This window comes from Mesoplodon mirus (genome assembly GCF_964341445.2).
Source record: "Mesoplodon mirus genome assembly, chromosome: 1".
Taxonomy (NCBI): domain Eukaryota; kingdom Metazoa; phylum Chordata; class Mammalia; order Artiodactyla; family Ziphiidae; genus Mesoplodon; species Mesoplodon mirus.
The window spans coordinates 76,573,256-76,585,450 of NC_138976.1; the positions used below are offsets into that span (position 1 = coordinate 76,573,256).

Here is a 12,195-nt window from a genome sequence, read left to right on the forward strand (position 1 = left end):
TACTGCCCCAGAGCGTTGTTACAAAGATTAAATGAAATAATAATTGGAAAGTACTTATCATGCCTCGTGGCACATAGTAGGCAGCCTCAAAATACTTGTTAAAATAATCAAGTGATTCCAGACCCTAACACCTTGCAGCTTCCCCATAAGTCCCACTGTAAGGGGCAAGATATAGTTGTTTTTGGCAAAAAGCCCTCATGGAGTACTTTATTAGTCAGAGTTCTGTCAAGGAAACAGAAAACACATTTGGAACTTCAAAGAGAATTTAGGCAATGGAATTGGTTACAGAGCATGGGAGGCTGGAAGAGTGAAAGGAGGGAGTTGCAGAAACCCAGGTAAATAACTAACTGCAGGAAGCAGCTCTTAGCAGGAGCCCTACCATGTCACCAGAACCTAGACTCATGAAGGAGGGCCCCACGTGGGGACCAGATGCCCCCTTAGGAGCAGGGACAATGGAGGAGGATGTCACCTAAAGAGCTGGGATAGTGGCAGGGACACAACCGGCTCCAAAGACATCGTCCAAAGAAGGAAGGAAAAAAAATAAGAGAAGAGACCCTTCTCTCTTCCGCCCACCCTGCTTCCTGCCAGTGTCCTCAACTGTCAGAACCTGTCCAAGGAGCCTGAGGAATGTGGTTTGCCCAGCATTGCAAAGGAGACTGGAGACAGCATATAAATAACAACCAGAGCACACAGAGCAAAAACTTAGATAGAAGTAAGTTCTTTCACAAAAAAGAATTACAGGGCTTCCCTGGTGGTGCAGTGGTTGAGAGTCCGCCTGCCGATGCAGGGGACACGGGTTCATGCCCCGGTCTGGGAAGATCCCACATGCCATGGCGTGGCTAGGCCTATGAGCCATGGCCACTGAGCCTGCGCGTCCGGAGCCTGTGCTCTGCAATGGGAGAGGCCACAACAGTGAGAGGCCCACGTACCGCAAAAAAAAAAAAAAAGAATTACAAAAATCAAAGCTTCACAAAGATGGTGTGTGCGTGCAAGAGCAAGAATTGATCTAGACTCTTACAAAAGGAATCGTAGAGTCAATTTAGTACTATGCCAAGGTAATAATGGAATGTAAGGTAGCCATAATTTTTTTCAATACTGTGTGCAATTAGAGACTCCGATATTTACCAACAAGTCTGTCTGACAGCCAATAACACTTTCCCTGGTACTGCGCTAGAGTAGATGCTGGTTATAAATACTCATAGAAATGTCATAGCTAATTCCAGGCACATGGGATAGATAAAAAGGTTCTTCAGCTCAAGAATTCCACAAAGAGGTTTGTAAGCCTGGGGAATCCAGGAGATAGAGCAGCTGATAGAATTTGGAGGCAAGATAGCCATCACCCATGCCCTATCAAAGCACTTTATTGCCAAGACCCCAGCCTACCCCATCTCATCAACTGAATAAAACTCAGTTTAGAGCAAACACACTTTTGGCTGGTGGAGAGGTGTGGTGTCACTTCCATTCTCCTTAGAGTGAAGAGAAGGATTTAGTCAACTTTTCTCTTGTGTCAGGAAACTAGGTCACCAAGAAAATGATGATACGTGTTTGGGGGAGAATAACACTCCTCAGAATCCTGAAGCAGAAGCCTGCTTTGTTACCCAGCCTCCCAAGAGAAGAATATCTCATTTTAGAAATTAGGACCTTTTTAGGCATGCTGGGATTACAGGAGAACCTAAGAGCCATGTCATATCTTTCTCCAGTTGTGACTGGGGCACCTGCAGAGAAAATTGTAGCCTGATAGCAGCTTCATTATATGCCTGTTAGTTTAGCTTCCCCTCCTCAAACCCAGGCCTTTTTTTGGCAAAAAAAACCCCCCAGATTTACATCATATAGTCTACACCTGGATCCTGAGTTTGATTCTCCAATACACCTAATATACACAAAGTAACAAACCTCATTTTTTCCAAGGCTAGAAGGAAGTTGATCCCCAGCACCCTGTGTTAAATCCTTCTGTTATCTGTGGAATTATCTCCACAGTAACCAGCTTTATCTCCCTGTAACTTAGATGACTTGTGCTTTGGGGTAAAGATTTCACCGTGGAAGTCACAAATATAAACCTGCTGCTGAGGACTCATTAATTTTGGAGAAACTAACGGACCTCCTCGCCCCCCCCCACTGGCTGACTAAACATGTCTACACAACCACCTTTTGCTTGAAGCTCATGATAGTCTGGGTGACAGGAGAATTAGGTAAGAGTAATGAGGGAATTAGGAGACAATGATAAAATCTCAAATCAAAATAATATTAATCCAAAATGTAATTATTTAATAACCTGCTTTCAAGGATAAAGTAATAAAGATGAAATATATAATGATGTGAAGGAGCTCATTACTTTTCTGGCCAGCCATATTAAAAATTAGTGTTTGGAAGGTCACAGAAGACCTTAAAAACTACCAGACTTGTTTTCTCAACAAAGGATTTGGATAAAATGAAAATTCATCCTGATGGCTACTGGAGAAAATATGTGTTAGTTTCTCTGTCTTTTCTTTTGTTTGTTTCTCATCACATTGGAAGAATACTTTTGAGTATTTAATCACTAATGTCTGGGAAAAGGTGTTTTATCCTTTATTTATATGTAAGTGCATCTGGGTTCATGTCCTGATAATTCTATCTGCCATTACTAGCCATTTTCTTTGTCCTCACTGAGTTGTGACAGAAGAGAAGTCAGGCAAGCCAAGGCCAAGTTCATTAGTGAATTTCCCTGCCCATCCTCCTGATAACTTTTCCAATCCCAGTAGCAAAACTTGCCCTAAAAGAATCATGGAGCTTTGGCAATGGAAGGGTCCTTTTGACATCATGTCATCCAGCCCTTTTATTTTTTTATATCAAAATTCTGTGTACTGAATTTGACAGTCAAATAGTTGTATAAAGTTTATTAGGAAATAGAGAAGGTCCTTGTTCACCTCCCCATACACTTTACTGTCCCCAGCTGTGACCACCTTCAATTCTTTTAGCTGATTTGTTTGGCAGTTAATTCTGTATCTCTAAACAGCATGCTTATATTGCTGTTTCTCAATCTTTCAGATTTAGACATTAGCTAATAACTTCCCACTATAGAAGATGAAGATTTAGCTGTCTTTTCCCCATTCCACACCCACCACAAACATGCGTCCTTCCCACCCACTCTTCTAGTCTTCCAGTATAGTTATATCATGATTGTGCTTAGATCTATATCAAGTGTTTTATTATAATCATGTGAATATTATGTTTGGGTTTCCTTTTCTGTATGACTTTTTATTTTCTCTGTAATAATCATCTTGTTCTTTCGTTTGCTTAGCTTTCTGTGTATTTGTATTTAATGGAAGCCTAAACTCTCCACCAGTTGTCTTAATTGCTTCCCAAACTATTTAGATGCATCATGTTCTGTTAATTTCACTGCCTTACAGAAGTTTCCCCCAAAGCCTTCTGACTTGCTCCCGTCTGGATTGGATTGCCCTCTAGGGCCTGAAGTTCATATGCTATCTTGGAGTCTCCCTTCTCCACCATCCTGGGATCCTTATCAACTCTTGTCTGTGTTGGTTCCCCTGTTTAGCATATCCTGTATCTGCCTCTCTTTTGGTTTGCTCCCTCATTTTGGTGGAGCGCATCCCCCAGTATCTTCCTAAGGATTCATGGGTGGCAAAATATTCAAGGCCTTGCATGTCCAAACAAGTCTTTTTTCTCACCCTAACACTTGATTGATAGATTAGCTGATATAAAACTCTACACTGTAAATCTTTTTTGTTGTTGTTTTTAACTGTGAAGGCTTTGCTCTGTTATCTTCTAGTTTCCAGTTACCATTGAGAAATGCAGTGCTGTTCTGATTCCTGATCTTCTGTATATGGCCTGTGTTTTTTTCTAGAAGCTTATTATCTCTTCAGTTTCCCCCTAGTGTCTCAGTGGTTCATGATAATAGGCTTTGCTTCAGGTCTATTTTCCACCAATCTCAGAAGGCCTTTTTGATCTGCAAACGCATGCTTTGGAGTTTGGGAAAATTTTTGTAACTTTTTAAATTTCCTCCCTCTACTTCCTTTCTTCTTCCTACAACTCCTTTTATGCATATAGAATCTCCTGGATTTGTCCTCCAGTTTACTTTTCTTTCTTTCTTTCCATCTGTTTGTCTTCCTATTTTACTCTCTCAGAGAATTCCTCCACTTTATCTCCTAATCCTTCCACTGAGGTTTTCATTTTTGTTGCCATATATTATGAGAATTCTTTTTTGTTTACTGAAAAAAGATTCAGTAAAAAAAAAATCTTTTTTGTTTACTGGTCTCCTTTCTAGCAATCTTTCCTTATTTCACAGTTGAAATTTCTTCTCTTTTCTCCTGAAGAGATCAAGATTTTGTTTTTTGTTTTGCTCTGATTTTTGTCTCTTATCTTTTGGTCTCAATTTTCATGTGGGTTGCCTTTTTCTGTTCGTTTTGGTCTGCCTCTTTCATATTCAAAGTTTTCCTCAAATTTCTGGAAATCTTTGCCTGTTGCTCAACCATATGTTTGAATGGGAAATTAAAAGTCTGACTGGAAGCTTAAGCATTTGAGTTGACCAAGCTTCACTAAAGGGCATCCAGTTGGACTCTTTGATGTGGAACCAGTGTTGGTGTCCACCAGTCTTTGCTGTGACCTGATCTGATTCCCTATAGAAGATGCTTCCAGTTTCTTGCTTGGAGGGGAAAGGCCTGGCTGTCAGCCTTCTGGGACCTTTGGCAGGGAGGAGGGCTGGGTGTCTCAGCATCTAATAGGCACATGTTCAACCTCATCACTCTCTTTTCCCTCAGCTGCCTCTGGTGTCCCTGGGTCCAGATGTCCTCTGTTCTATGTCCTCATCAGAGGGGAAAAAAAGCCTTCCAGTGTGCTGCTGGAATGGGCCCGAGTATTTGCCTGGCTATGTGTCTCTCTGCTTTCCCCACTGGTGGCTTAGGATTCAGCTCTCTTGGGTTTGCAATCAGTTGCTACCTGTCTACGTGGCTTCTAGGCTCCAAACTGTTGTGTCTGTTACCCTCTCCCCATCTTCTGCCCTTTTTTTAAGTTTATGTCTTTTTTTAACCCTTTATTGTCATTTTAGAGGGGTTGGAGGTGACAGAATAATTAGATGTGTTGTATTCCATCTGCTTCTACTTCTTTGTCTATAAATTAAGAGAGGCCCAGAGAGTTGCCGACTGAGTATTCTGAAGTTGCAGCATAACTTAATAGCAGAAATGGTACTGGGACCTATACTTCCTGTCCTTGTTCAGGGCACCCTCTTTCAAAATAGACATCATCAATAATGGATTCCTCCATAATGAGTATGTGCCTGGTTCGGTGTGAATGAGTTTAAAAGTCTATTTTGCCATGAGTCCTTTGTATTTTTGCTTTGACTGGTAGCTTATCACGAGGCTGTAAATCAGGAAGCATCCCCCACTCCGTGACTTTCTCTGTGTCTCTAGCCCTAGGAATAAAGCATGAGTCCTTGGGGTTAGCCTACCACTGAACTAAACATATCATCTGATAATTAAGACGTGACTCAGTTCATCTGCTTTCTTAGATCTCCCTCAACCCTCAGCAAATAGACATGCACTGGGCCTGCCCCACCAGCCTATCAGACAGATCTAAATCCTAAAAATGGACATTGCCTCATCTCAGTGCCCCAGGCTGGGATCCTTACCACGTCTGTTCACATCGATAATACACATTCTCACGTACTTTAATTCAATATCCCCAAACATTTGGGGAGGACCTTCTAGTCACAGGACATTATATAAGATGCTAGAGAGGATGGAAAAGATGGAAAATCTTTGCTCTTAAAAAACTCTCATATTTGAATATATAGAATGGAAGGTGAGTGGTATTCAGTTCAATGAAAGATCTGTGCAAAGTGAGTTAGGAGAACAGAGTTAGGAAAGATGACTTGCCTGGAGCTGTCTGTGATGCCCGCAGCACTGGAAGGCACTAAATAGCAAAAACTCTATGTCCCTAATGGTAGTGTCCCTTTCCCTGGCTCAGAAAATGTTTCTTCATTATCCAAATGCAACATTTGAGGTGTATATTCTTAGTTGAACTAAGAAGGGATCCCCAAAAGGGAAATGCTGTTTTATTAAAAACTTAATTCCAGGAAGATGTATACTGATCATTTGCTTCTAGCCATATTCGTAACAATAATTAATACGTCTACCTTTTCAAGTGCAGACAGATGCCTTGAGCTTATCACTCCAGACACTGAGAGAGCAGAGTTCCCCAGTTTGCCCTTGACTGTCATTCGGTCCCATGTGTCATTCTGTGGCTGAGGCAGATTTAAAATTAATTTCTGTGCCTTAGTGACGTAAAAACAGTTCTTAACAAACAAGGGGCTCCCACGTAAAATCCTCTCAGTATGTTCTCTGGAGAACTAGGGAACTGGATATTTTTGTTGAAGAACACACAGTTCTCAGACATAACCGGAGCATGGCACCTCTTTGCTAAGACAGGAAGGCAGGTCACTTGGGAGCTGGCCTGAGATTGAAATAATTACATGAATTCTGGGGGATGGTGAGTGCTTCATATTTTTATAGCACTTATCTAATAATATTTATAAAGTCTTTTACTAAATATGGAAGATTTTTGAAAATTGATGAGTTATATGGCTACCATTAATTAATGCATAATTTTTACATTTCTTGTTATGATAATAATATTAAGAACATGTATTGGATGCCTACTCTATACCATGTAGTCTACCAGGCACTCTACGGGTGTTATTTTATTTAATGCACCTGTCAACCCTGTAGGGTAAGCACTAGTGGAGTTGGTTAAAGGGACTTACTCAGAAACATACATGACAATAATGTAGAAAAGTCAGTTATTATCAAGGCCACTGTGTACCCAAACCTAAGAATGTATTAAAAAAATGTAATAACTTGACCCATAAAATGAATTTCTAGATACTAATGAATTTTTTTCCTCAGAAATCTATAGTTCTTCAATCATAATGACTATATTCTCAGTTGCATCGTTTGAAAGCTTTCCTATTTTAAGATCTCATGAAATGTGACCTTAGCCAATTAGGAAGTGCCCCATAACTGACAAAAAAGAAAACAAGTTAAATAACAAATAGTCCAGTCAGTGGAATCATGTGATGTGATTTAGGCTTAGCTCAGTGTTTCTTATATATTTATATGTTGTTAGAGAATGTATAAGATATCTTATGAAATCTTGTCACTTTGCATTAAGAAGTAGAAGTGAGCCCAGTAATAGTTAGAAATGCTTTCAGCCCAAGTAACAGAATACTGATTGGTAAGCACAGCTTAAACTAGAACTTTCCAACCTGTATGGTGAGACCCACTGGTGAGCCACAGAAAGAGGAGCAGAGATATTTATTCCCCCCTCAGTCTTCAGGGTGGTGAGGGAGACCTAGGAGAGCCAAAGTCCCAAGGGCTATTCATCTCAGCAGCCAGCAGTCTCCTCCATGTTCCCTGTAGGACAGTACAAATATTATCCTGTCCTATGAATGTCATGACACTAAAAAAACATTGGGCAGTACTGGCTTAAAATATAATAAAGAAGATTTGTCATTTATTTGACATAAAGTCTGGAAGTGTGCAGTCCAGGATGGGTGCAGCTGCCCAATGACATTCTCATGGATCCATGCTCTTTCCATATTGTTGCCCCATGGTCACAAAGTAGCTGCCACAGCCTTAGACATCTTGTCCTCACTCCAGGAAATGCATTCAAGAAGGAAACAGAAAGAACAAAGCAAAAAAAAAGGGAGGGTGTTTCATATGGTGATGGTCTGTTCTTTTATCCAATGGGTAGGGGAGCTGGGGGGAGCTTTCCCAGTCATGGCCCCAAAAGACCTCCTTAATAACTCATGGTCAGAAGTAGATTGCATGACCACTTCTTGTTGCATAGGAGTCTGGAAAGAGGCCTACCTACTCTGAGACTACTGATCTCCACCCACTACCTAAACTCAAAATTTGGGGGTTCTGTTAGCAAAGACGGGGAGCTATGCCAGTTGTATAGGCACCAGTGGTAGTACCAAACATAGCCTGTAAGGAAAAAGTCAGTATTTTTTTTTAATGAGACAGATTTTCTGCTTCTTAATTGTTCAGACTGTTTCAACTAAAATACCACCCACAGGGTCACTTACCCCTGAAACTAAAAGCCTCCTCTGTGGAAGTGGGTTTCAAACAGAGCATCCTACAGATAAGAGAAAAGTTTGTGTAAATATTAGTCAAAGAAATTTAAGTTTTTTCAGTATTCATTTTCATTCAGAGACATCCAAGCAGCGTTTATGATTTTGTAGCTTTGAGTTGTAGAACTAGGTATGGTTTTTTACCTTATTTTCTCCTGTTTGATAGTTTACTAAATTTCATCGTGTATCACATTCGCAATGAAAAGGCATTAATATTTTTAATTTTTAAATCTGATGGAATCTTTGGAATGTTGTGTGAGATGTCTCCAGAGTTAGACCACAGAACTGGTTTTATTTCATTTCTTGAACATTAAAATTAAAAGTCATTGTAATGCATATGTCTCACACCACAAAATTTTAAAGATTAACTTTATTTGAGCAGTATTAACTTTGGATATTTGGAGATATTTTTTCTCATTTCCTCAAAATTGACAGAGCAATTATTTTTATCTCATTGCAAAGACTATATCTGAGACTCATGGTACTGAGTGGAGAAACTAAACATAAACACTACCTTTGATTAACTGATCATTTTTAGAAGGTTGGTTCATAATATTCCCAATACTGACTTGGAAGTAAAAAAGAGTAAGAAAAAGAGAAAACACCAGCCACCCAGAATCCTTCCCTGATAACTTGATCTTGGATTTGGAAAATAGAACTAATTCTTGACCAATTTTCGGTCCATGATAAGGAATACTCTTTTTCAGCTTTGTGAATTCATTTTCTGATTATAACAGTTATATAAGAACTTTATAGTGTAGGGAATTTGGAAAAGAAAGCAGTTATTCTTAATCCCACCACCATAATACAATTTTTTTTTTTTTTTTTTTTTTTTTTTTTTTTTTTTGCGGTACGCGGGCCTCTCACTGTTGTGGCCTCTCCCGTTGCGGAGCACAGGCTCCCGATGCGCAGGCTCAGCGGCCATGGCTCACGGGCCCAGCCGCTCCGCGGCATATAGGATCCTCCCAGACCGGGGCACGAACCCGTATCCCCTGCATCGGCAGGCGGACTCTCAACCACTGCGCCACCAGGGAGGCCCATAATACAATTTTTAATGCCTTTGTGAACCCCAGTCAAGCTCTTTTCAGATTTGTTATATGATTATAATCATAGCATAAATGCTACTTCATATCACGCATATTTTATGGCACTGTTCTCATGCTTTTTTCATATTTTTTTAAGTTTTTATCAAAGATATACTTTAGAGTCAAATAGTTCTTCAATTACTACTAATGAAAACCATCAACCCATCCACTCCTCACCCCCATTTCCTCCTTCCCAAAGGCAATCACTTTCACCTTTTTATCTGATTTTTTGGCTGTTTCTCTCCATCTCTCTAAACAGAATGCTTGTGTTTCTACTTCTTGTTCTCATTTTGGAAAAGGATAATATAGCTCCCTTTTATTACCCCTACCTCCACACTAACCCTTCTCTACCCCTCTATCCCCCTAGTAGAGTTGCATCATAATTTTGGTTAGATTGTTATTTACCTTATTATGTCATAATCACTATTTACAACTGTGCCTTATAAAATCTCATTACTTTTCCTTGTATTTTTCCCAAAAATAAATGATGTTCTGTTCTTTTTTGTTTACTTAGTTGTCTAATACTTGTTACTAATTGAATCTCAAGATATTCACCATGCATAATTGGTTCAGATGCATCAGACATTGCATCACTGTCATCACCTGAAGCATCTCTCCCTGGGACCTTCTGACCTGATTCAGTCTGCCCTCTGTGCCTGGTGTACAACTGTCATCCTGAGAACTTCCTTTACCTTTGTCTCCGGTATTGGCTCCCCTGCTTCACAGTTCTCAAATCTTCCTCTTTTGGGGATTGTTCCCTTGTTTTTGTGGAGTACATCGTCCAGTATCTTTTTGAGAAAAGGACTCGTGGGGAGCAAATTTTTTGAGTTCGTGCATGTCTGAAAATGTCTTTATGCTTAGCTCACTCACATAACAGTTTGGCAGGCTGTAAGATTTTATTTTGGAAATAGTTTTCCTTTAGGTTTTTAAAGGCATTATTCCATTGCCTCAGGCTCCCCAGGTTTTTACTGAGAAGTTCAAAGTCATTCTGCTTCCTGATCCTTTATATGTGACCTATTGTTTTCCCTATATGAAAGTTTAAAGATCTTCACTTTGTCCTAATAAAGTATGTTGGAGTGGGTCTTATTTTTATTCATTGTAAAGTATATCCAATGGACCTTTTCACTCTGCACACTCATGTCTTTCAGGTCTAGGAAATTTTCTTTGTTTCTTTTACTTTTTTTGTTTTGGTTTGGTTTTTTCCTTTTTTGTTTTGTTTTTTTAGATCTAGGACATTTTCTTTTTTTTAATTGAAGTATAGTTGATTTACAACATTGAGTTAGTTTCAGGTGTACAGCACAGCGATTCAGCCATATATATATATATACACACACACACATACACACACACACGCATATATACATGCACACTTTCAGATTCTTTTTCAGATTCTTTTCTCAGATTCTTATATTCAATATCTTATAATAATAGGTTATAAGATATTGAATATAGTTCCCTGTGCTATACAGTAAATCCTTGAGGTATTTTATATATAGTGGTGTGAATCTATTAATACCATATTCCTAATTTATCCCTCCTGACCCCTTTCCCCTTTGGTAAACATAAGTTTGTTTTCTGTCTGTGAGTCTATTTCTATTTTGCAAATAAGTTCGTTTGTATTATTTTTTTATATTTCATGTATAACTGATATCATATGGTATTTGTCTTTCTCTGTCTGACTTACTTCTCTTAGTATGATCATCTCTAGGTCCAAACATGTTGCCGCAAATGGCATTATTTCCTTTTTTATGGCTAAGTAATATTCCATTGTATATATGTTCTACATCTTCTTTATCCATTCATCTGTCGACGGACACTTAGGTTGCTTCCATGTCTTGGCTATTGTAAATAGTGCTGCTGTGAACACTGGGGTGCACATATCTTTTGAATTAAAGTTTTCATCTTTTCCAGATAATATGCCCAGGAGTGGGATTGCTGGATCATGTGGTAACTCTAGTTTTAGTTTTTTAAGGAACCTCCATACTCTTTGCCATCGCGGCTGCACCAATTTACATTCCCACCAACAGCGTAGGAGGATTTTGTTTCTAGGACATTTTCTTGATGATTTCCTTGCCTCTGTTTTCTCTCTTCTCTCTGTATTTCCTCATTTGAAAATCAGAACTGCTGGACTGGCCTTCTATGTTTCTCTTGTTTTTCTCTGTCTCCCATCTCTTTGTTTCTTTGCTCTGTTTTTGTGTGTGTGAGATTTCCTCAAATTTTCATCCAGCCCTATTACTGAGTCATTTCTACTATTGTATTTTTATTCCCCAAGACCTCTGTCTTGTCTTTATTGTTTTTTAAGTATCATATTCTTTTGTTTCATAGTTACAGTTACTTATCTGAGGATATGAAAGATAGTTGGGATGTGGATATTTCGGCATTTTTTTCTCCATGCATAATCTCAGTTTCCCTCCAATTAGGTTTTTTTTCTGTATTTTCCGTCTCTATCTTTTAAAATAGTGACTTTTCTCAGATTTATGGTAATCTTCGGTTGTCTGTTCATACTTAAAAGGGCACCACTGTGAGTCTATAGAAACAGAAAGTGGATTAGTTGTCACCTAGTGCTGAGGGAATTGGGGAAAATGGAGAGTTCTGCTTATAAGTACAATTTTCTTTTGGAGGTGATGAAAATCTTCTAATATTGGTTGCAGTGATAGTTGCACAACTCTGAATATACTAAAAACATTGGATTATGTACTTTAAATGGATCAGTTGTATGGTGTGTGTATAATATCACAATAAAACCATTTCAAACAAAAAGTGGGACACTAACAAGATAATTAAAAGCTCTACGTGTGTGGCTGGGGCTTTTCATCTGTGGTTTTCACTGTACAGTGATCTGGCTGAGTTGTTTAGTTGGGGGAGCCTCTGATAATCAGTATCTTTGTCTTCTTGGGTTGATAAGATTCCCCAGGAATGACTCTACCAATCTCTCCAGCCTGGAGGATAAAGGCTGCCTGCCAGCATTCTGGGACCTGAGTGAGGGAA

General features: G+C 39.2%; 1 protein-coding gene across 3 annotated transcripts in view; it reads left to right on the plus strand.

The window, feature by feature from the left end:
* Positions 1-12,195, plus strand: part of PIP5K1B (phosphatidylinositol-4-phosphate 5-kinase type 1 beta) — a 329,179-nt gene that overhangs the window by 260,845 nt on the left and 56,139 nt on the right. The window contains exon 14 of one of the 3 annotated variants that reach the window (XM_082612674.1): positions 9,722-9,761. The exons of the other annotated variants lie outside the window; for them this stretch is intronic. Within the exon in view, the coding sequence (XP_082468800.1) occupies positions 9,722-9,746 (25 nt within the window). The 3' untranslated portion in view covers positions 9,747-9,761. Of the gene's footprint in view, positions 1-9,721; positions 9,762-12,195 lie in introns of those variants that run through there. 3 annotated transcript variants of the gene reach the window in all.